Source organism: Erythrolamprus reginae, chromosome 6 (genome assembly GCF_031021105.1).
Source record: "Erythrolamprus reginae isolate rEryReg1 chromosome 6, rEryReg1.hap1, whole genome shotgun sequence".
Lineage (NCBI taxonomy): Eukaryota > Metazoa > Chordata > Lepidosauria > Squamata > Dipsadidae > Erythrolamprus > Erythrolamprus reginae.
Window position 1 is genome coordinate 5,646,050 of NC_091955.1, and position 24,523 is coordinate 5,670,572.

General features: G+C 41.6%; 1 protein-coding gene across 1 annotated transcript in view; it reads left to right on the forward strand.

Moving 5' to 3' along the window:
* The first annotated feature begins 4,954 nt into the window (after nucleotides 1-4,954).
* LAMB1 (laminin subunit beta 1) overlaps nucleotides 4,955-24,523 on the forward strand; it is an 87,375-nt gene continuing 67,806 nt past the window's right edge. The window contains exons 1-6 of the mRNA XM_070755150.1: nucleotides 4,955-5,250; nucleotides 11,339-11,511; nucleotides 17,570-17,705; nucleotides 18,942-19,015; nucleotides 21,290-21,478; nucleotides 23,030-23,093. Coding sequence (XP_070611251.1) covers nucleotides 5,214-5,250; nucleotides 11,339-11,511; nucleotides 17,570-17,705; nucleotides 18,942-19,015; nucleotides 21,290-21,478; nucleotides 23,030-23,093 — 673 coding nt within the window. The 5' untranslated portion in view covers nucleotides 4,955-5,213. The remainder of the gene's footprint in view (nucleotides 5,251-11,338; nucleotides 11,512-17,569; nucleotides 17,706-18,941; nucleotides 19,016-21,289; nucleotides 21,479-23,029; nucleotides 23,094-24,523) is intronic.

Below are 24,523 nucleotides of genomic sequence, written 5' to 3' on the forward strand. Positions count from 1 at the left end.
ATTGACTTTCCTCCGCCATTTTCCCCTTCCCCAAAGTCTGAGGAAAGGGAACGAGGGGAGTGAAGAAGCTTTCTGGAATGACGTTTAAAGCATCTCCCCTCCATCCAAAGACCACGGACATCTCCTTTTTTCTTCAACTCATAATCGCAAACACAGAGCGGAGAGTCGGAAGGGATCTTGGAGGTCTTCTAGTCCAACCCACTGCAAAAGCCGGAAACCCTACAAATGGTTATCCAACCTCTTCATCAAAACGTCCAGTGTTGGGAGCATTTACAGCTTCTGGAGGCAAATTGATTCTTTAAACTGTCAGGAAATTTCTCCTCAGTTCTTCGTTGCTTCTCTCCTGGATTAGTTTCCATCCCGTTGCTTCTTGTCCCCTGCCTTCTGGTGCTTTGGAAAATAGGTTGACCACGTCTTCTTTGGGGCAGCCCCTCAAATTTTATTTATCTGCCTGCCTGCCTCCCTCTCCCCTCTCCCTCTCCCCCACCCCACCCTCCCTCTCTCTCTCTATCTATTTATCTATTCTCTCTCTCTCTACATGTTTTTTTTTGCTGAATTTGAAAATTAAGGAGACTAGGATAGATCTATTCAGCCTTATTTTGGCCTCATCAGCTAGCCATACCCTCATTGGGACTTGAACCTGCAACCGTTGCCTTCTAAGGCAGAGAATTATCCTCTAGGCTACAGTATCCAATCCTTCAGCTCTGCACCAGGGAAGGGTTACGTATTTTTGTGTCCAATCACCCTGGTGTATTGAAGGAACATCACAGCTCCTTTTTTGCCTCTCGGCCCAACCCAGGGCCATTTCCAAGGCAGTTAATTTTATTGGTCACCGACAATTCTATCTATATGTGTCATATGTTTTTTTGCTGAATTAGGATATGTATATCCTAAGAGCTCAGTAAGGGGTGTACATAAGCGCACTAGAGTGCCTTATATAAAAAATATTTTCTGCAGTTATTTTGCAATTATTTTTTCTGCAGTTTTGATTATCCTCCGAAGTCTGTGTCGGTCTTGTTGGGTTGCAGATGATAGACTGCACCCAATTTATAATTAGAATATAGTTGAGAGATGATAGAATTAGATAGTTGAGAGATGATGGGGATTTATCTCATGTTTTTAATTATGTTATTTTTGTTTATTTGTTTGTTTTTGTTATTCTATTCATTTTGATGTATACACACACTTGTAAATATAACGTATATGTTTGATTTTAAACAAAAAAGATTTATATATATATATATTTTTAAAGAAAACCCCAATTTTCATGCCATTTTTAAGTCAACCTTTACTAACCCTTTTAAGGTATGTCAGGTTTAAGGAAGGGTAATCTTAAATTTCTATGAAATCCTTAAGAATGCAACTGATTGCTTTTTCCTGTGTTTTGCTATCCCTGAGTGGTTTAAGAGTCTTGGGAGTTTTTTTCTCATGACTCACCCCTCACAAATGTTGTGGCCAGGACAATGGTGGATCTCCCATCCCCCAGACTCTTAACAACTAACAACCCCTGGAGTCAGTGTAACTTAACTAGCTGAGTAGGTTTGGAGGCATCATCTTACAACAGTATTGTAAGCACAGTGCCAGCTTTAAGCTCTTATTTAACTTCCGCCTTACCCTATCTCCTAGCAGAGAAGATGCTAAAGATAAGGGGGTCCTTGCCTCAATTCAGTGGGTGTTCGCAGAGGAAAGTCAAAATAAAGGAGAATACATAATATATATTATAAAGGAGAATATTATTATAATTTAATATAATTATTATAATTATTTATAATATATTATAAAGGAGAATATTGACTGCAGAAAATACGATTTCAGCAATAGAGTGGTCAACGCCTGGAATTCACTACCGGACTCTGTTGTTTCTTCCTCCAATCCCAAAATCTTCAACCTTACATTATCTACAATTTATTTATTTATTTATTTATTTATTCATTCATTCATTCATTCATTCATTCATTCATTCATTCATTCATTCATTCATTTAGTCCAATACACAATGAGGGTTTTAGTGGGTATATATATATATATATACACATAGTAAAATACATGATGAGGGTTATAGAGGAGATACTCATAGTAAAATATATCTAAGAAAGAATTGAAAAGAAGATATAGGAATAGAACATATCAATGAAAGAATAGAAGAAGAGATATAGGAATAGAAGAAAGGTATAGGAGATATAGGAGAGCAATAGGACAGGGGACGGAAGGCACTGTAGTGCACTTGTACTTGCCCCTTACTGACCTCTTAGGAATCTGGATAGGTCAACCATATCTAAGGGTAAATTGTTGGGGGTTTGGGGATGACACTATGGAGTCCGGTAATGAGTTCCATGCTTCGACAACTAGGTCACTGAAGTCATATTTTTTACAATCATGTTTGGAGCGGTTAATATTAAGTTTAAATCTGTTGTGTGCTCTTGTGTTGTTGTGGTTGAAGCTGATCAACCTCTCCCCTTTTCTAAGAGGTCTGTAGACTGTAAGGGGCGTGCATAAGTGCACTTTTGTGCCTAATGTCCCTGTCCTACTTTCTTATTATCCTTTCTGTTACTACGTTCTACTTATGTTATGTTAATATGTACTATAATGCTATACTTGTTTGACAAATAAATAAATAAATAAATAAATAAAATAACAGGCACTTTTTATCATTTGTGGTGGACTTGTGTCAAAAGAAAAATGGGCAAAGATAGGTTAGAAAAGACAATAGAGAAACATGTAGATTGTAAACCAGAATTATTTTTTTAAAATTAGGTATAACCTCAACATAACAACCTGAAAAAAAAAGTTGAGTTACGACCCGGTCTTTGAAGTTAGGATTGTTGCAGCAACTCCATGGTCATATGATCAAAATGTTATTGCTTCACAACTGGCATATGAGTCGAGTTGAGTGGAAGAGAACAGAACAAGTTAAAAGGAACTTTGGAGGTCTTCTAATACAACCCCCTGCTCAGGCAGGAAATCCTACATCACTTTAGACAAATGGTTATCCAACATCTTTTTAAAAACTTCCAGTGTTGGAGCATTCACAACTTCTGGAGGCAAGCTGTTCCACTGATTAATTGTTCTGTCAGGAAATTTCTCTTTAGTTCTAAGTTGCTTCTCTCCTTGTTTAGTTTCCACCCATTGCTTCTTGTTCTACCTTCAGGTGCTTTGGAGAATAGCTTGACTCCCGCTTCTTTTTGGAAACCCCTGAGATATTGGAAGGCTGCTATCATGTCTCCCCCTGGTCCTTCTTTTCATTAAACCAGATGTTCACTTAGGCTGTGAAAGTAGAATAGAATAGAATTTTATTGGCCAAGTGGGATTGGACACACAAGGAATTTGTCTTGGTGCAGATACTCACAGCATACATAAAAGAAAAAGATACATTTGTCAAGAATCATGTGGTACAACACAATGATTGTCCTAGGGGTCAAATAAGCAATGAAGAAACAATCAATATTAATAAAAATCTTAGGATACAAGCAACAAGTTACAGTCATACAGTCCTAAGTGGGAGGAAAAGGATGATAGGAATGATGAGAAAAACTAGTAGAAATAGAAGTGCAGATTTAGTAAAAAGACAGTGTTGAGGGAATTATTTGTTTAGCAGAGTGATGGCGTTCGGGGAAAAACTGTTCTTGTGTCTAGTTGTCTTGGTGTGCAGTCCTCTGTAGTGAGGTTTTGAGGGTAGGAGTTGAAACAATTTATGTCCAGGATGCAAGGGGTCAGTAAATAAGTTTGTATCTGTTGTGTGCTCATGTGTTGTTGTGGTTGAAGCTGAAGTAGTCATTGACAGGGAGGACATGGTAGCAGATGATTTTATTGGCTATGCTTAGATTGTGTTGAAGGTGAAGTAGTTCTAAGCTTTCTAAACCTAGGATTGTAAGTCTAGTTGCGTAGGGTGTTCTGTTGTGAGTGGGGGAGTGGAGGGACGCTGGGGGGTGGATTTCCGTGCCCTGCAGCCCCCACGGGAGAAAAAAACATTGGAATCCACCCCACCCCACCCAAAGCAACCAAAATGATTAGAGGACTTGAAACCAAGACTTATGAAGAGAGACTGCGGGAACTGGGCATGGATAGCCTAGAGAAAAGGAGGGCCAGAGGGGACATGATAGCAGTCTACAGGTCACTCTATTCTCCAGGGCAACAGAGGGCCGGATGAGGAACAACAGCTGGAAGCTGACCAAGGAAAGATTCAACTTGGAAATAAGGAAGAACTTCCTGACCGTCAGGGCGATCAACCAGCGGAGGTTGTGAACTCCCCAACTCTGGACACTTTCAAGAGGAGAGTGGACTGCCATTTGGCTGGGGTGCTATAGGATTTTATTTTTTATTTTATTACGGTATTTATTTATTTATTTTGTCCAATACACAATACTGTAATACACAATGAAGGTTATAGAGGATATAGGAGAGAAGAAATACGAGATATAGGAGAGACTATAGGACAGGGGACGGAAGGCACTCTAGTGCGCTTATGCACGCCCCTTACTGACCTCTTAGGAATCTGGAGAGGTCAACCGTGGATAGTCTAAGGGTAAAATGTTTGGGGTTAGAGGATGACACTATAGAGTCCGGTAATGAGTTCCACGCTTCGACAACCCGATTAACTAAAGTCATATTTTTTACAGTCAGGTTTGGAGCGGTTAACATTAAGCTTGAATCTGTTGTGTGCTCTTGTGTTGTTATGGTTGAAGCTGAAGTAGTCTTTGACAGGCAGGATATTGCAGCATATGATCTTGCTGACCTGCAGGGTCCCTTTCAACTCTAACAATAAATACATGAATGAATAAAATAAAGCTCCCCGGCTGGATACTTCTCCCACTCTCTCCTCTTTGGAGAGGAGTTTTTGGAGAGGGGCCTCGCTTCTCCACTCCCCCACCCCGCCCAGCCTTAGCGCTTGCGTGGTAGGTAGAGCCTCTTCTCAGCCCCCCCCCCAACAAACCACCCACTAACAAACCCCCCCCCCCCATCCGCGAGGGGAGGGGTCCTTCCTCTCTCTCTCTCCAGCGGCGGCCGCGAGAAAGAGAAGCGCAGACGGAGCTGGTGGGGCGCAGCGAGCGCGCTCCGGGGTCGTTGCAAGGAGAAAAGGCGCACGCAACGACCACCCGGTCCCCTCGCCTAAAAACCCGGGGCTTGCAAAGCGAAGCTTCGGAGGAAGGGGAGGAAGGAAGCGTGCCTTTTCTTTTTTTTCTTTTCTTCATTCTTTCTTTCTTCTCCTCCACGAGATGGGAGTTTTCCAGGTGTCGCTTTGCTGTTTCCTAGGTAAGGAAGCACGTTTTTGTTTAATTTATAAAGGGGGTGGGTGGGTTTGGCTTGATTGTCTTATTTGAAGGGCAAGGGGTGGTGGGGGATTCTTGGTTAAAAAAACTTTTTTCCCCTTTGGCTTGAAAAGAATTTGGGAATCGTGGAATCTCTTTCTTTCTTTTTCTCTCTCTGTCTTTCTTTCTCTCACACCCTCCTTCTCTCTATGCCCTAATTCTTTCTCTTTTTCTCCCCTCTCTTCCTCTCTCCCCATTCTCTCTTTCCTCCCCTCTCTTTCTGTATCTTTTCTTTCCCCAACTCTCTCGCTCCTTCCTCTACCTCTCTCCCTTCTCCCTCTTTCTTTCTCTCTCCCCCCTCTCTCTTTCCTCCCCCTCTCTTTATCTTTTCTCTTTCCCTAATCCTCTCTCCCTTTCCTGCCTCTCCATTTCTCTCTCTTTTTCTCTCCCCTTCACCCTCTTTCTTTCTTTCCCTCCCCATCCTCTCTTTCCTCCCCTCTCTTTCTCTTTTTCTCTTTCCCCAACCCTCTCTCTTCTCTCTCTCCCTCTCTCTCTCCCTACCCCCTCTTTCTCTTTTCAATCTCCCCTCCCTCTTTCTCTCACTCTTCTTTCCCTCCCTCCCTCCCTTCTTTCTTTCTTTCTTTCTCTCTCCAGCCTCCTCCTATTCTTTCCCTCCCTTTTATCTTTCCCTAACTCCTTCTCCTCCTCTCTCTTTCTTTTCTCTTTCTACCCCTCCCTCTCTTCCTCCCCTCCCGCCTCTCAAAACTTTTGGGGAGTTGGGGAAAGGGCGGGTTTTCTGGTGGGCAGGAGGAGCCGCAAAACGAGAGGAAGAGGGAGAGGAAGGGATTTTTGGGGGGGCGGATTGAGGCGGGGGGGCTCCATGGGGGCTTCGGGCCAATGTTGCTGGTCCGGATTAATTTTTTTTCGCGGAAATTTCGGCCCTTGTATGGCGATCTGCAAGCTCTTTGGGGCGCAGACCGCCGCAGTGTGTGTGTGTGTTGTGTGTGTGTTGTGTGTGTGTGTGTGTGTGTGTGTGTGTTTTGTGTATGTGTACTTCCTGAAATCGTAAATGCCTTTGGGATCCAAGGGGATCCATTCCCGGCGGGGTTGAATTCCAAGCGTTTCATTCAGCGGGAAGTTTGGGGATCTTGGGGGCGGCGTTGCACAATCGGATCGTTTTCGCCTCTGAACAGATCCGGATCCGCACATTTTTGCCGGATCCGCAAAAAAGCGAGACGGATCCATTCCTAGGCGGGAGACCTAGAAAATCTAATCAAAGTGACTTCCGAAAGGGGAGTTGCGAAACTGGCCCGAGGTTTCGCAACGTCCCGCTCTGACTCAGAGCGACTCTGTGGAACTTAAAAGGTCGTCGGAGGGAGGGAAGGATCTGTCTGTCTGTCTGTCTTCTATCATCCATCCATCCATCCATTATCTGTCTGTCTGTCTGTCTGTCTGTCTGTCTGTCTGTCTGTCTGTCTGTCTGTCTGTCTGTCTGTCTGTCTATCTATCTATCTATCTATCTATCTATCTATCTATCTATCTATCTATCAACTACCTTTCAATCATCTGTCTGTCTGTCTTCTATCTATCTTCTATTATCCATCCACCCATTCATCCATCTATCTATCTATCTATCTATCTATCTATCTATCTATCTATCTATCTATCTATCTATCATCTATCTATCTATCTATCTATCTATCTATCTATCTATCTACTACCTTTCAATCATCTGTCTGTCTTCTATCTATCTTCTATTATCCATCCACCCATTCATCTATCTCTATCTATCTATCTATCTATCTATCTATCTATCTATCTATCTATCTATCTATCTATCTATCTATCTATCTATCTATCTGATCTATCACTATCTTGCATGTATGCATGTATCCATCCATCCATCTATTATCTATCGATCTGTCTGTCTGTCCGTCCGTCCACCCACCCACTCTTCCTTCCTTCCTTCCATTCTTTCTTTCTCCGCTTCGCAGAGGTGGGTTGAAAAGCAACCGATTCGAATCCGCTTCGGAGTGGGGGAATCTCCCAAGCGCTCCGTTTCTCTGGCCTCCGCCGATGGAGACCAAAGACCCCAGTCCGTTTTTACAAAGCGCATTTAACCTCTCCCACCTACCCACCCACCCACCCACCCCCGCCTCATTTCCCAGCGTGAGGGAGCCACCAGCGTCGGGAAAGTCCTGGTTCTGTTCCTCTTTCCCACGCGGGGCAAGGCAAGAGGCGAGGGTGGCTGCGCGGAATCCAGACGCTGGGAAGCGAGGGTGGCTGGGACGGGGCTCTCTACGCTGGATGTAGGGCGCGCGGTTTCCACGGGCTGCCCTGTCCGTGCTCTCTCTCTCCCTCCCTCCCTCCCCCCCCCCCCTCTCTCTCTCGTGTTGGGAAGCAAGACTGGTGTGCCTGCCTGCGCTGGGCTGGGTTTATTTATTTATTGGATTTGTATGCCGCCCCTCTCCAGAGACTCGGGGCGGCTAACAGCGACAATAAAACAGTGTACAATAGTAACAGAAATACAAATAGGCACAGAAATAATAATAAAATTTCCCTCTTGGCTTCTGGGCAGGTTTGGAAAATTCTGAGTTGATGATGATTTTTAAGTGAGCGATTGCTCACTGTTCAGCTTAGAGGGGACTATGGTGGATGGGATGGGGACGCTTGGAGATCCCCCTGGAGACCATCCTGGTTGACTCACTCTTAGCAAGGCCTCTTTCTCTCCCAATTATCTTATCTTATCCTATCTTTTCTTTTTCTTTTTTTCTTTCTTTTCTTTCTTCCCTTTCCTTTCCTATCCTTTCCTTTCTCTCTTCTTCCCTTCCCTTTCTGTTCCTTTCCTTTCTTTTACTTTCTCCTCCTTTCCTTTCCTCTTCTTTCTTTTACTTTCATCTTCTTCCTTTCTCTTCCTTTCCTTTCTTTTTTCTTCCTTTCCTTTCTTTTCCTTTCTCCTCCTTTCCTTTCCTCTTCTTTCTTTTACTTTCATCTTCTTCCTTTCCTTTCTTTTCCTTTCCTTCCTTTCCTTTCTTTTCCTTCTTTTCCTTTCTCTTCCTTTCCTTTCTTTTCTCTTCCTTTCCTTTCTTTTACTTTCTCCTCCTTTCCTTTCCTCTTCTTTCTTTTCCTTTCATCTTTTTCCTTTCCTTTCCTTCCCTTCCTTTCCCTTCCTTTCCTTTCTCTTCCTTTCCTTTCTTTTCTCTTCCTTTCCTTTCCTTTCTTTTACTTTCTCCTCCTTTCCTTTCCTCTTCTTTCTTTTCCTTTCATCTTCTTCCTTTCCTTTCCTTTCCTTTCCTTCCTTTCCTTTCTTTTCCTTCTTTTCCTTTCTCTTCCTTTCCTTTCTTTTCTCTTCCTTTCCTTTCCTTTCTTTTACTTTCTCCTCCTTTCCTTTCCTCTTCTTTCTTTTCCTTTCATCTTTTTCCTTTCCTTTCCTTCCCTTCCTTTCCCTTCCTTTCCTTTCTCTTCCTTTCCTTTCTTTTCTCTTCCTTTCCTTTCCTTTCTTTTACTTTCTCCTCCTTTCCTTTCCTCTTCTTTCTTTTCCTTTCCTCTTCTTCCTTTCCTTTCCTTTCCTTTCCTTCCTTTCCTTTCTTTTCCTTCTTTTCCTTTCTCTTCCTTTCCTTTCTTTTCTCTTCCTTTCCTTTCTTTTACTTTCTCCTCCTTTCCTTTCCTCTTCTTTCTTTTCCTTTCATCTTCTTCCTTTCTTTTCCTTTCCTTTCCTTCCTTTCCTTTCCTTTCCTTCTTTTCCTTTCTCTTCCTTTCCTTTCTTTTCTCTTCCTTTCCTTTCCTTTCTTTTACTTTCTCCTCCTTTCCTTTCCTCTTCTTTCTTTTCCTTTCATCTTCTTCCTTTCTTTTCCTTTCCTTTCCTTCCTTTCCTTTCTTTTCCTTCTTTTCCTTTCTCTTCCTTTCCTTTCTTTTCTCTTCCTTTCCTTTCTTTTCCTTTCTCCTCCTTTCCTTTCCTCTTCTTTCTTTTCCTTTCATCTTCTTCCTTTCTTTTCCTTTCCTTTCCTTCCTTTCCCTTCCTTTCCTTTCTCTTCCTTTCCTTTCTTTTCTCTTCCTTTCCTTTCTTTTACTTTCTCCTCCTTTCCCTTCCTCTTCTTTCTTTTCCTTTCATCTTCTTCCTTTCCTTTCTTTTCCTTCCCTTTCCTTCCCTTCCTTTCCCTTCTTTTCCTTTCTCTTCCTTTCCTTTCTTTTCTCTTCCTTTCCTTTCTTTTCTCTTCCTTTCCTTTCTTTTACTTTCTCCTCCTTTCCCTTCCTCTTCTTTCTTTTCCTTTCATCTTCTTCCTTTCTTTTCCTTTCCTTTCCTTCCTTTCCTTTCTTTTCTTTGCTCTACTCTGCTTTGCTTTTTTCTTTTCTTTTTCTCTTTTCTTTTTTCTCTTTTCTCTTCTTCTTTTATTTCATTTTCTTACTTCATTTTATTATTTTATTATTTATTATATCACTAGCACCCTACCTTTGTTATTTTTGCAAATAACTGAAGGTGACAAACTTATCCAAAAGTTTTTCTTATTCCTTATCCAATAAGTTATACTTACTCCTTCTCCTGTTTTCCCCATAATAACAACACCCTGTGAAGTGGCTTGGGTGAGAGAGTGACTGATACAGTTATCCACCCGACTTTCATGCCTGAGCTGGGACTAGAACTCACAGACTCCTGATGTTTGTTTCAAAGTCAGCCAGCCAACTTTCACACCTAAGGTGGGACTAGAAGTCATAGTCACATACCTATGACTATGGTAAGTCAAATCACCCACCCACCTTTGATGCTTAAAGCAGACTAGAACTCACCCACTCCTGGCAAATGGCCCAACGTCACCCAGCTGGTTTTTGTGCCTAAAGTGGGACTAGAACTCGCAGTCTCCTCGTGGCTGGTCCAAACCCGCTGGGTGAGATCATCCAAGGGCATGGGGTGAGGTATCATTAGTACACGGATGATACCCAGCTGTACATCTCCACCCCATGCCCAGTCAACGAAGCAGTGGAAGTGATGTGCCGGTGCCTGGAGGCTGTTGGGGCCTGGATGGGTGTTAACAGACTCAAACTCAACCCAGACAAGACGGAGTGGCTGTGGGTTTTGCCTCCCAAGGACAATTCTGCCAGGAGTCTGTGAGTTCTGCCGCACGAATCCCAGCGGCCGGTTAGGTCCCACAGAGTTGGTCTTCTCTGGGTCCCGTCAACTAAACAATGTCCGTCCATCACCCTGAGGGGGGAATTATTGACCCCCTCAGAGAGGGTCCGCAACTTGGGCGGCGTCCTCGATCCACAGCTAACATTGGAACATCATCTTTCGGCTGTGGCGAAGGGGGCGTTTGCCCAGGTTCGCCTGGTGCACCAGTTGCGGCCCTATTTGGACCGGGACTCACTGCTCACAGTCACTCATGCCCTCATCACCTCGAGGTTCGACTACTGTAATGCTCTCTACATGGGGCTACCTTTGAAGAGTGTTCGGAAACTTCAGATCGTGCAGAATGCAGCTGCGAGAGCAATCATGGGCTTTCCCAAATATGCCCATGTCACACCAACACTCCGCAGTCTGCATTGGTTGCCGATCAATTTCCGGTCAGAATTCAAAGTGTTGGTCATTACCTATAAAGCCCTTCATGGCACTGGATCAGGATATCTGCAAGACCGCCTTCTGCCGCACGAATCCCAGCGGCCGGTTAGGTCCCACAGAGTTGGTCTTCTCTGGGTCCCGTCAACTAAACAATGTCATCTAGCGGGACCCAGGGGAAGAGCCTTCTCTGTGGCGCCTCTGACCCTCTAGAATCAGCTCCCTCCAGATATTAGAACTGCCCCCACCCTCCTTGCCTTTCGTAAACTCCTTAAAACCCACCTCTGTCGTCAAGCGTGGGGGAACTGAGACATCTCCCTTTGCCTATGTAGTTTTTGTGCATGATATGACTGTATGTATGTTTTTTATATTGGGGTTTCTTGCTTTTTAGACTTTTTAAATGTACTATTGTTATTTTAGATTCTAATTATTATATTTGTCATTATGTATTGTTTTTATCACTGATGGGGTATTGAGTGATATTTAAACCCCCCCTTTATGGATGAAATAAATAATTTCTTCTTTTGACACTATTATGTTTCAGGGCTCTGGGCCTTCGTAGCCGGTCAAGGACCAGAATACAGCTATGGATGTGCGGAAGGCAGTTGCTACCCCGCTACCGGAGACTTGCTGATTGGCCGAGCCAACAAGCTCACCGTCAGTTCCACCTGCGGTCTTCACAAACCTGATCCATTCTGCATTGTGAGCCACCTCCAGGTAAGGCAAAACTGAAAGAGGCAGGCTCTAGACCAGTGATGGCGAACCTATGGCGCGGGTGCCACAGCTGGGACGCGGAGCCATATCTGCTGGCAGGCGAGCCGTTGCCCTAGCTCAGCTCCAATGTGCATGTGTGTGCTGGCCAGGTGATTTTTGGCTTTCAGAGGCTCTGGGAGGGCGTTTTTGGCTTCCAGAGAGCCTCTGAGTGGGATGGGGAAGGTGTTTTTACCCTCCTGGCTTCAGGGAAGCCTTTGGAGCCTGGGGAGGGCAAAACACAAGCCTACTGGGCCCACCAGAAGTTGGGAAACAGGCCGTTTCCAGCCTGCAGAGGGCCTCCGGGGAGCAGGGGAAGCTGTTTTTGCCCTCCCCAGGCATTGAATTATGAATATGAGCACATGCATGTGTGATAGTGCACACGCATGCTCTTTCGGCACCTGAGGATAAAAAGGTTCGCCATCACTGCTCTAGAGGAATGTTTACTGGGAAACTGCTTGAGTTGGGGGGCTTTGGAATAGATGACCTACAAGGTCCCTTCCAACTCTAATGATAGTCTCATCTCATCTCATCACATACAGTTTGTGCCGTGCAATTTATTTAGTGACCATTCAAAGTTACACCGGCACAATCAATATTAATCATAACTTGTTAATTAGCTGTAATTTGTGGCTTGTATCCTTATGATTGATATTAATATTGATTGTTTCCTGATTGCTTATTTGTACCCTCTGACAATCATTAAATTTTGTACCTCCTGATTCTTGGCAAATGTATCTTTTCTTTTATGTACACTGAGAGCATCTGCACCAATGACAAACTCCTTGTGTGTCCAATCACACTTGGCCAATAAAGAATTCTATTCTATTCTATTCCATATTTTCTATTCTTTTCTATTCTATTCTATTCTATATTCTATTCTATTCCATTCCATATTTTCTTTTCTATTCTATTCTATTCTATTCTATATTCTATTCTATTCCATTCCATATTTTCTTTTCTATTCTATATTCCTTTCTATTCCATTCCATTCCACTCCATATTTTATTTTATTATTTTATTTTATTTTATTTTATTTTATTTTATTTTATTTTATTTTATTTTATTTTATTTTATTTTATTTTATTTTATTTTATTTTATTTTATTTTATTTTATTTTATTTTATTTTATTTTATTTTATTTTATTTTATTTTATTTTATTTTATTTTATTTTATTTTATTTTATTTTATTTTATTTTATTTTATTTTATTTTATTTTATTTTATTTTATTTTATTTTATTTTATATATTCTATTCTATTCCATTCCATTCCATTCCATATTTTCTTTTCTATTCTATTCTATATTCTATTCCATTCCATTCTATTCCATTCCATATTTACTTTTCTATTCTATATTCTATTCCATTCCATTCCATTCCACTCCATATTTTCTTTTCTAGTCTATTCTATATTCTATTCTATTCTATTCCATTCCAGCAACAAGTTACAGTCATACAATCCTACATGGGAGGAAATGGTTGATAGGAACGATGAGAAGACTACTGGTACTAGTAATGCAACCTTAGTGAATAGTTTTACAGTGTTGAGGGAATTATTTGTTTAGCAGAGTGATGGCGTTGGAGGGCAAAGTGTTCTTCTGTCTATTTGTTCTGCTGTGCGAACAAGAATCAAGGATCGTGAGGTACAACACTTAATGACCGTCATAGGGGTCAAATAAGCAATCAGGAAGCAATCAATATTGATTTTAAAAAATCTTAAGGATACAAGCAACAAGTTACAGTCATAAGTGGGAGGAAATGGGTGATAGGAATGATGAGAAAAAACCAGTAGTAATAGTAGTGCAGAATTAGCAGATAGCTTGACAGTGTTGGGGGAATTATTTGTTTAGCAGAGTGATGGCATTCGGGGGAAAAAACGGTTCTTGTGTCTTGTTGTTTTGGTGTGCAGGGCTCTGTAGCGACATTTTGAGGGTAGGAGTTGACACAGTTTATGTCCAGGATGCGAGGGGTCAGTCGATATTTTCACGGCCCTCTTTTTGACTCGTGCAGTATACAGGTCCTCAACGAAAGTTTGTTAATCTAAAGACTCTTAAAAACAATGTATGGTTGAAACCAGAAGTTTTAAGTCTAACGGAGAAACAAGACTAAAAGAAAACATGGCCGCAATTGTTTTTTCTGCAGTTCTGATTCTCCTCTGAAGTTTAGAGCAGATGGAGCCAAACATACTTCAATAAACTCAGTTAGCGACGGAAAGGTTGGGCTCCTTTGCGGTCGTAAACCGAGGTCTGCTTTTATTTTGCTCTTTCCTGCTTTTCTTTGTTCCTTTAAGCTGACTAAGCAGCTCCACCTCTTCAATAAGAAGAAACATCTGCTGCTGGTGTCTAAAATTTGAAAGGAAACAGACTCCATCCTTCAAGCCCAGATATGTGTGCGCAGTTGCCTATCTCCCACTGTTTCCTGTCCTCATTTGTTGCAGTTTTCTTTTTTCAAACTTCCTGAATGTGATAAAACATAAAATCTCCAAGGATTTCTTTTTTTTTTAAAAAAAAGTTCTGGCTGTGATAGAAGCAAAAACTCTGGATTTCTGCCTCCTCTGAGTTCGGTCTAAACCCAGATCGTCCCTGGGAAAAGGACCGGATTTGGTTTCGGAGGTTGTTCCTTGCAGGAGAGGGGTGGGGGAACTCCTGCCCTTTATGCTTTGTTTGCATTTGTTGCATACACAGCAACGTGAAATCACAGCTAAGATTTTTATTAATATTGCTTCTTCATTGCTTATTTGACCCCTATGACAATCATTAAGTGTTGTACCACATGATTCTTGACAAATGTATGTTTTATTTTATGTACGCTGAGAGCATATGCACCAAGACAAATTCCTTGTGTGTCCAATCACACTTGGCCAATAAAAAATCTGTTCTATCTATTCTATTTAGTTGGGTGTTGGGATTCATTCAGGGGTGAAATCCAGCCGAACTGGTAGCGGAAATTTACAAGGAACCGGAAAATACCACCTCTGGCTGGGCCCAGAGTTGGATAGGAATGGAGATTTTGCAATATTTTTTCCCCATGACTGGGGAGGGAATGGGGATTTTGCAGTATCCTTCCCCTGGAGTGGGGAGGGAATGGAGATTTTGCAGTATCCTTCCCCTGGAGTGGGGAGGGAATGGGGATTTTGCAATATCCTTCCCCCCCCCGGAGTGGACAGAGAATGGAGATTTTGCAGTATCCTTCCCCATGACTGGGGAGGGAATGGGGATTTTTCAGTATCCTTCCCCTGGAGTGAGGAGGGAATGGAGATTTTGCAGTATCCTTCCCCTGGGTTGGGGAGGGAATGGAGATTTTGCAGTATCCTTCCCCCTGGAGGAGGGAGGGAATGGAGATTTTGCAGTATCCTTTCCCCTGGAGTGAGGAGGGAATGGAGATTTTGCGGTATCCTTCCCCCTGGAGTGAGGAGGGAATGGAGATTTTGCGGTATCCTTTCCCCTGGAGTGAGGAGGGAATGGAGATTTTGCAGAATCCTTTCCCCTGGAGTGAGGAGGGAATGGAGATTTTGCGGTATCCTTCCCCCTGGAGTGAGGAGGGGATGGAGATTTTGCAATATCCTTCCCCCTGGAGTAGGGAGGGAATGGAGATCCTTCCCCTGCCATGCCCACCAAGCCACGCCCACAGAACTGGCATGAAAAACATTTAGATTTCACCACTGATGTTGCTTGTCATTCAAGATTCTTCCCCCAAGCCTACAATGTTTTCTAAGGCATTGGCGAGGGCTTTGTGTGGCAGCTGTGGCACGCGTGCCATAGGTTCACCATCATGGCCCTATAATACCATTTCAGAAGCAGCTGTCCAACATCTTCTTAAAAACTTCCAGTGTTGGAGCATTCACAACTTCTGGAGGCAAGCCATTCCGCTGATTAATTGTTCTCTCTGTCAGGAAATTTCTCCTTAGTTATAAGTTGCTTCTCTTGGTTTGAATTATAAACCTCTGTGCTCTATCTCAGAAGCAAACCAGTGTTTATCCTTTTTAATAATTCTGGCACCACTTGCATGCAATATTATATAACACCCTGAACTGTAACTGTAATCCAGTTTTTCAAGAGAGAAGGTCTCCTGTCACCCCTGGTATTTATTTCAAACGCAGAAGTGTTTATCCTTTTTTTAAAAAGCGAGAGAGGTTAATAAATATTTTGGGAGAACGGCACGGCTCAAGAAAGCTTTTAGGTGGTCAGGTGGTTAAAAAAGTTCAGCGAGACTGACACCGTGACATTAAAGAAGTCCCCATTTCCAAAAATGGAAGTCTACTCTTGCTGCAAAGCTGTCGGAGAGAGTATAGTGTCAAAGTCTTGGTGCCAGTAAAGATAATAATGTTGGCTTCGTAGGTTGGGACCGAGCTGTTTTGCAGAATTAAAAGAGGCTGGATTAAACTGTCTAGGGTTTTCCCCAAAGGTGCTTTTTTCGAGAGGCGACTGGACTTCCTTGGTTTTTTTTTCCTTTTGAAGACATATTCCTTCTCACCCGAGATAATAATAATAATAATAATAATAATAATAATAATAATAATAAACTGTTGTATGGACAGTTGGCGGAACAAAGCATTGCATGGCCAGTTCTTGGAGAAGATTGAAGGCAAAGTGGATAAAGAAAAGTCCTGGTCATGGCTTACAAGTGGAACACTCAAAAAGGAGACAGAAGGACTAATACTGGCGGCACAAGAACAGGCCATTAGAACAAATGCTGTCAAAGCCAGAATTGAAAAATCAACAGACGATCCAAAGTGCAGAGTCCGTAAAGAAACAGATGAAACTATCGATCACATACTCAGCTGCTGCAAAAAGATTGCACAGACTGACTACAAGCACAGATGATCCACTGGAACTTGTGCCAGAACTACCATTTACCAGTGGCAAAGAACTGGTGGGATCATAAGCCCGAAAAAGTGGTCGAAAATGAGCAAGCAAAACTACTGTGGGACTTCCGACTTCAGACTGACTGAATTCCGAAGCATAACACACCAGACATCCTGATTGTGGAGAAAAAGAAAGTATGGATCATCGACATCGCAATCCCAGGAGACAGCAGAATTGAGGAGAAGCAGCTAGAGAAATTAGTGAAATATGAAGATCTAAAAATCGAGCTGCAACGACTCTGGCATAAGCTAGTGAAAGTGGTCCCAGTGGTCCTTGGCACGCTGGGCGCAGTGCCAAAGGATCTCAGCGGACATTTGAAAACCATCGGAATTGACACAATCTCCATCTGTCAATTGCAAAAGGCCGCTTTACTGGGATCGGCAAACATAATTCGCCGCTACATCACGCAGTCCTAGGTGCTTGGGAAGCGCCCGACTGGTGATGAAATACGAAATCCAGCATAGTGATTTCGTTTGCTGTGTTGTATTGACATAATAATAATAATAATAATAATAATAATAATAATAATAATAATAATAATAATAATACATCGCAATCCCAGGAGACAGCAGAATTGAGGAGAAGCAGCTAGAGAAATTAGTGAAATACGAAGATCTAAAAATTGAGCTGCAACGACTCTGGCATAAGCCAGTGAAAGTGGTCCCAGTGGTACCACGCACGCTGGGCGCAGTGCCAAAGGATCTCAGCGGACATTTGAAAACCATCGGAACTGACAAAATCTCCATCTGTCAATTACAAAAGGCCGCTTGACTGGGATCAGCAAACATAATTTGCTGCTACATCACGCAGTCGTAGGTGCTTGGGAAGCGCCCGACTGGTGATGAAATACGAAATCCAGCATATAGTGATCTCGTTTGCTGTGTTGTATAGACATAATAATAATAATAATAATAATAATAATAATAATAATAATAATAGTAATAATAGTAATAATAGTAATAATAGTAATAGTAGTAATAGTAATAATAATAGTAGTAGTAATAGTAATAATAGTAATAGTAATAATAATAATAGTAATAATAATAATTAATAATAATAATAATAATAATAATAATAATGTGGGAATTAAACGAAGTTTGAGTACCTGACTTTAGAAACAATCGCTGTTGCAAAATTGGATTCGCCTTCTTTATTTCAGGACGACAAAAAATGTTTCATCTGCAATTCGCAAGATCCGTTCCATGAGACTCTGAACCCCGACAGCCATCGTATTGAAAACGTGGTTACTACTTTCGCTCCGAATCGCCTGAAGCTGTGGTGGCAGTCGGAAAACGGTAGGCAGCCCCAGGGTGTGATTTGAAGATCTTGAAATGGTCTTGGGAAGGCTGTGCATGTGGAAGTACAACTGCTGTAGAAATGGGTTGTGAAATTGCATGAGGATGGCAAGAACGTTCAGTGTTTAAAGTGTACTGTGAACGACCCAAGAATCAGACCTCATCATGACATTATGAATATTTTCCTCCAGCCGGCAAATAATCTGTGTTGGGTGTTTTTCCCCCTGGAAATGATTTTGATCAGTTTGATTTTTGTTCATAAGGTGAGAAAGATGGAGGGGAGGATTAAGAAAAGAATGAATGAATGAAGGAAGGAAGGAAGGAAGGAAAGAGAAAGAAAGAAAGAAAGAAAAAGAAAGAAAGAGAGGAGAGGAAAGAAGGGAAGAGAAGGAAGGAAAGAAAGAAAAGAGATGATAGAAAGAAAGACAAGAAGGCAGGAAGGAGGGAGGGGAGGAGGAGAAAAGGAACAAAGGAAGGAAACAAAGAGAAAGAAAGAAGAAAGGGAAGGAAGGAAAGAAAGAGAGAAAGAGAGAGAAAGAAAGAAAGAAAGAGAAAGGAGAGAAAAGAAGGGAAGAGAAGGGAAAAAAGAAGAAAAGAGACGGTAGAAAGAAAGACAAGAAGGCAGGAAGGAGGGAGGGAAGGAGGAGAAATGGAAGGAAGGAAGGAAACAAAGAGAAAGAAAGAAGAAAGGGAAGGAAGGAAAGAAAGAAAGAGAAAGAAAGAAAGAAAGAAAAAGAGAGGAGAGGAAAAAAGGGAAGAGAAGGAAGGAAAGGAGAAAAGAGACGGTAGAAAGAAAGACAAGAAGGCAGGAAGGAGGGAGGGAAGGAGGAGAAATGGAAGGAAGGAAGGAAGGAAACAAAGAGAAAGAAGAAAGGGAAGGAAGGAAAGAAAGAAAGAAAGAAAGAAAGAAAGAGAAAGAGAGGAGAGGAAAGAAGGGAAGAAAAGGTAGGAAAGAAGAAAAGAGACAGTAGAAAGAAAGACAAGAAGGCAGGAAGGAGGGAATGAAGGAGGAGAAATGGAAGGAAGGAAGGTAGGTAGGTAAAAGACAGAGAGGGAGGAAGAAAAAGAAAGAAAGAAAGAAAGAAAGAAAGAAAGAAAAGAAAGAAAGAAAGAAAGGGTTTGGTTCGAAGCCCTGCCTGTTTCCCTCGGGGGAAATTCCAAGAGATGGAGTTCAACTTTGAAGAAATGTTCTTGTTTACCATGAAACTACTTCTCCCCCCCCCTTCGGTCCTGTAGGAGTTCAAAATGTGACCATTCAATTGGATCTAGAGGCGGAATTCCATTTCACTCATCTCATCATGACCTTCAAGGTAAAAAATCCATAACATTTCCCCTCCGTAACATTTCCCCTTGCAAAGAAACCAAGATCCTGGCTCTAAATGCTAGTTAGAGGCATAACTAAGCATTTCCCCATCTAAGATAAGCAATATTGAAGGTTTTTTTTTAAAAAAAGAAAAAGATTAATCCTGGAATGCAAGAGGGGAGACAGGCAAGGAATTCCAGTGTTTTTATGGTGCAATTTAATTGGCGTGTTCTGCCTTTTTTAGATAAGAGATGCTTTGAACGAATCTCCAAACACTCATAAAGTAGAGAAGGATTTAGTGTTTCTTCTTCATATCTATATTCCTACAGCTGGGGGGGGGGGGGGGGTTTGGGGGGAGGAAATTCCGATCACGGGAATTTTTTTCTTGTTGGAGGTGAGAATTACGTGGGCATCGCATTTGCTCCTAATTAATCCTGAATACTGGTGTGAACTTTTGCCAAACTTCCACAAGTCAGTTATTTAAGACAGTGTTTCCCAACCTTGGCAACTTGAAGATATTTGGACTTCAACTCCCAGAATTCCCCAGCCAGCGAATGCTGGCTAGGGAATTCTGGAGTTGAAGGTCCAAATATCTTCAAGTTGCCAAGGTTGGGAAACACTGATTTAAGACAGCAGGATAAATGGACTTTTTAAATTCCTTCCTTTTGGGCAGTGGACATACTTTTTAGGGAGGCGGAGAAGAAAACATCTGTATACAAAAATGTTGTTGTTTTGCTTTTCAACAGATGTCCTGGCAGGACAAACGTACTGTTAAAAATGCTTTTTTTAAAAACTATTTGCAATAATTTCATCCTCTAGAGATTTTCACTCCAAAAATGCATAATACTAATTGCAATGGTTGAAGCTGACCTTATAGGAACATTAAGAATATAAGAGGATTTTTTTTTTTACATTTCACAATAAGATGTTCTCTAGTCTCACCTTAGGCTGGGTGAAAGCTGGCTGGGTGACTTTGGTCCAATCACCAGGTGTATGTGAATTCTAGTCCCACCTTAGGTATAAAAAGCCTTGTAGGTAACTTTGGGCCAATCACTAGGAGTCTCTTAGTTCTAGTCCCGCCTTAGGCGTGAAAGCTGGCTGGATGACATTGGGCCAATCACCAGGTGTCTGTGAATTCTAGTCCCACCTTAGGTACAAAACCCTTGTGGTGACCTCTGGCCAATCACTAGGAGTCTCTTATTTCTAGTCCCGCCTTAGGCGTGAAAGCTGGCTGGATGACATTGGGCCAATCACCAGATGTCTGTGAATTCTAGTCCCACCTTAGGTACAAAACCCTTGTGGTGACTTCTGGCCAATCACCAGGTGTCTGTGGAATTCTAGTCCCACCTTAGGTACAAAACCCTTGTGACTTCTGGCCAATCACCAGGAGCCTCTTAGTTCTAGTCCCGCCTTAGGCATGAAAGTTGGATGGGTGCCTTTGAACCAATTACCAGGAGTCTGTGAGTTCTAGCCCTATCTTAGGCATGAAAGTTGGCTGGGTGACTTTGGTCCTCAATCACCAGGTGCCTGTGAGTTCTAGTCCCACCTTAGGTATAAAAGCCTTGTAGGTAACTTTGGGCCAATCACTAGGAGTCTCTTATTTCTAGTTCCGCCTTAGGCGTGAAAGCTGGCTGGATGACATTGGGCCAATCACCAGGTGTCTGTGAGTTCTAGTCCCACCTTAGGTACAAAACCCTTGTGGTGACTTCTGGCCAATCACTAGGAGTCTCTTAGTTCTAGTCCCCGCCTTAGGCATGAAAGCTGGATGGGTGCCTTTGAACCAATTACCAGGAGTCTGTGAGTTCTAGCCCTATCTTAGGCATGAAAGTTGGCTGGGTGACTTTGGGTCCAATCACCAGGTGCCTGTGAGTTCTAGTCCCACCTTAAAGCCTTGTGGGTGACTTTGGGCCAGTCACTAGGAGTCTCTTAATTCTAGTCCCGCCTTAGGCATGAAAGCCAGCTGGGTAACTTTCAGCCAATCACCAGGTGTCTGTGACTTCTAGTCCTACTTTAAGCTATGAAAGCCAGCTGGGTCACTTGGGTTGAATCACCAGGTGTTTGTGAGTTCTAACCCTACCATAAGCATGAAAGCCATCTAGATGATTTTGGTCAAATTACAAGGGATAAAAAGAAAGAATAAAAATATGTGTGAGGACATGTATTTTTTAAAAAAAAAAATCAGAAAAGGGGGGGGGGAGAAGAAATTTCAGTATCAACAGAAATGGAAACCATTTTGTAACACCAATTGATCTAAATTCTCTTTTTTTAAAAAAAAAAAAAGACTTTCCGCCCTTCTGCGATGTTGATTGAAAGATCCTCAGACTTTGGCAAAAGTTGGCAAGTCTACCGATACTTTGCCTACGACTGTGAGAATTCGTTCCCCGGCATCTCCCCAGGACCCATGAAGAAAGTGGACGACATTATTTGCGATTCCCGCTATTCTGACATCGAACCTTCCACCGAAGGAGAGGTAAGTTCCAGGGTTGAAAGGCTACCAGTTCAGTCCAGTACAGGCATACTGGGAGCAGCAGGCCTGGGGAATTGATACCTTCAACCCAGCTGAGACACGAACTGATTGGGAAGGCTTCTCTGTGGTGGCCCCGGCCCTCTGGAACCAACTCCCCCCGGAGATTAGAACTGCCCCCACCCTCCCTGTCTTTCGTAAACTACTCAAGACTCACTTACACCAGGCATCGGGGAGTTGAGATATTCCTTCTCCCTAGGCCATTACAATTTATGCATGATATGTTTGTGTGTATGTTTCGTTTTATAATAGGGGTTTTTAGTTATTTTAGTATTGGATTGTTACATGCTGTTTTTATCATTGTTGTTAGCCGCCCCAAGTCTACGGAGAGGGGCAGCATACAAATCCAATAAATAAATAAATAAATAAGTAAGTAAGTAAGTAAGTAAGTAAGTAAGTAAGTAAGTAAGTAAGTAAGTAAGTAAGTAAGTAAGTAAGTAAGTAAGTAAGTAAGTTTGATGTATGAATGCAGTGGTCATATGATTGGGCTTTTACTATTGCACCAGGGAACTATTTGTAACACAAGTTCTGTTGAATTTGACTTTTGAGCTTTTTTATAGTTAATTAGGCAGGCTGGTTTCAAAACTATAGTTAGTTTTCTTCTATAGTTTTTTCTCTACACCTCATATATATATAATATAGTATTTTCTTTACACCTCATATATATATAATATAGTTTTTTCTCTACACCTCATATATATAATATAGTTCATTAGGCAACATGAGCATCAAATTGCATTTTTTTACATAGCCATCTTGCTAACTTCCTGGAGTATGTCCACAGATTAAACACTCCAGAAAAAGCTATAAGCAATTTTTTTTTACCTTAATTTTTTACCTTAATAATTTTTTTACCTTAATAATTACCATTCGATAAAAAAACCAACTATTTGTATGAACACGATTTAGCTTGCAGTAACTATTATAGCCTTTGTATGCATAAAATTATTCTTTGTAAACAGTATATTTGCTAAGTTTTTACTTTCCTTTAAATGCAAAATTTTTATGACTTTTGAGGGTATCCTGTAGCTTAAAAAGTTGACGTGATAGACAAAAACGGTGGTTATTTTGGGATCCAGAGGCCAAATGTTAGTTGAAAACACAGAGTTAAGACAATGAAATTGCTGTTCCCCAGTGTTACAATTATCAAATGTCTCTTATTACTATGTAATTTAACTCCTCAGGGAGCCGGCGTCATATAAATTTAGTTAATTAAATGAAACAAACTGTTGTAAGTCAGGGAATGCCTTAGATTAGAAACATAGAAACATAGAAGATTGACGGCAGAAAAAGACCTCATGGTCCATCTAGTCTGCCCTTATACTATTTCCTGTATTTTATCTTAGGATGGATCTATGTTTATCCCAGGCATGTTTAAATTCAGTTCCTGTGGATTTATCTACCACGTCTGCTGGAAGTTTGTTCCAAGGATCTACTACTCTTGTATTTGCAAAATGAAATCTCTCTCATATTGACGTGTTCCCATGTCACTTTCAGGTCATTTACCGTGTTTTAGACCCGGCTTTTCGAATAGAAGACCCCTACAGTCCAAGGATTCAAAGTACGTTCAATGTCCTTTAACTCCTTTCTCACATTTTATGGCATGCTAAAATTACTCAATGTTTAAGAGACAGCTAGCGTCATTTCTCTCCGGTCTAGTTCTCTGAAAATTGCACAATTTGCTTTCTCAAAGAGAAGAACACATTGCTGTAATTAAAAAAAAGAAAAACCTTAAGACATCGTGGGGGCGAACAATGCATTGTGTTCATCGATGGTGCCCAGAGCTCATTAGGCTTCACTTCAACCCTACGTTGGTATCTTCTTGCTGAGGAATTTTCATTAACACCAACTTGCATTCCCGCAGAGATCAAAGAAGCTGAGAGACAAGGATGCTTATAAATTCATGAAAGAGAGCTAACATCTTTTAAGGGGGTACCCATCATGCCGAAAGATTAATGGGGGCATAATTAAGTTTTCAAAGTCTTGGTAACGGCAAACCTGCAAAATCCTGGGCCTGTTTCATTGCCGCCTTTCGTATTAGCGACTCTTAGCGATGTTTGAAAGCACTTAGGGTGAATCATCTCGCTTCTTTCAACTTATTTATTTGTGTGTTTGGAGATTATTTTTCTCGCCGCATCTAAGATCCTCAGGATTAGTGAAATGTGGGGAGGCCCAAGGAATAGTTCCAGATGTATTATGGAAAAACTTTAGATGAAGCATGGTTGAGTACAAATTGGAGGGGTGTCTGGAGGAGACATGTGTTTATGGCTGTTTGAAGTCTAGGATGAAAGAAAAAAATATTTATTTATTTTGTCCAATACACAATGAGGGTTTTAGTGGGTGTATATATTTATATACACATAGTAAAATACATGAAGAATGTTATAGAGGAGATACTCATAGTAAAATGTATCTAAGAAATAATAGAAAAGAAGGTATAGTAATAGAACCTATCAATGAAAGAATAGAAGAGATATAGGAATAGAAGAAAGGAATAGGAGATATAGGACAGGGGACGGAAGGCACTCTAGTGCACTTGTACTTGCCACTTACTGACCTCTTAAGAATCTGGATAGGTCAACCATAGATAATCTAAGGGTGAAGTGTTGGGGGTTTGGGGATGACACTATGGAGTCCGGTAATGAGTTCCACGCTTCGACAACTCGGTTACTGAAGTCATATTTTTTACAGTCCAGTTTGGAGCAATTAATATTAAGTTTAAATCTGTTGTGGGCTCTTGTGTTGTTGTGGTTGAAGCTGAAGTAGTCGCTGACAGGCAGGACGTTGCAGCATATGATCTTGTGGGCAATACTTAGATCTTGTTTAAGGCGTCTTAGTTCTAAACTTTCTAGGCCCAGGATTGAAAGTCGAGTCTCGTAGGGTATTCTGTTTCGAGTGGAGGAGTGAAGGCGACTGAAACAAAAGCTGTTAAAGTGGTAAAACAATTACAAGTATGACCCGGTACTTAGTTATAAACTACTTGATTTCTGT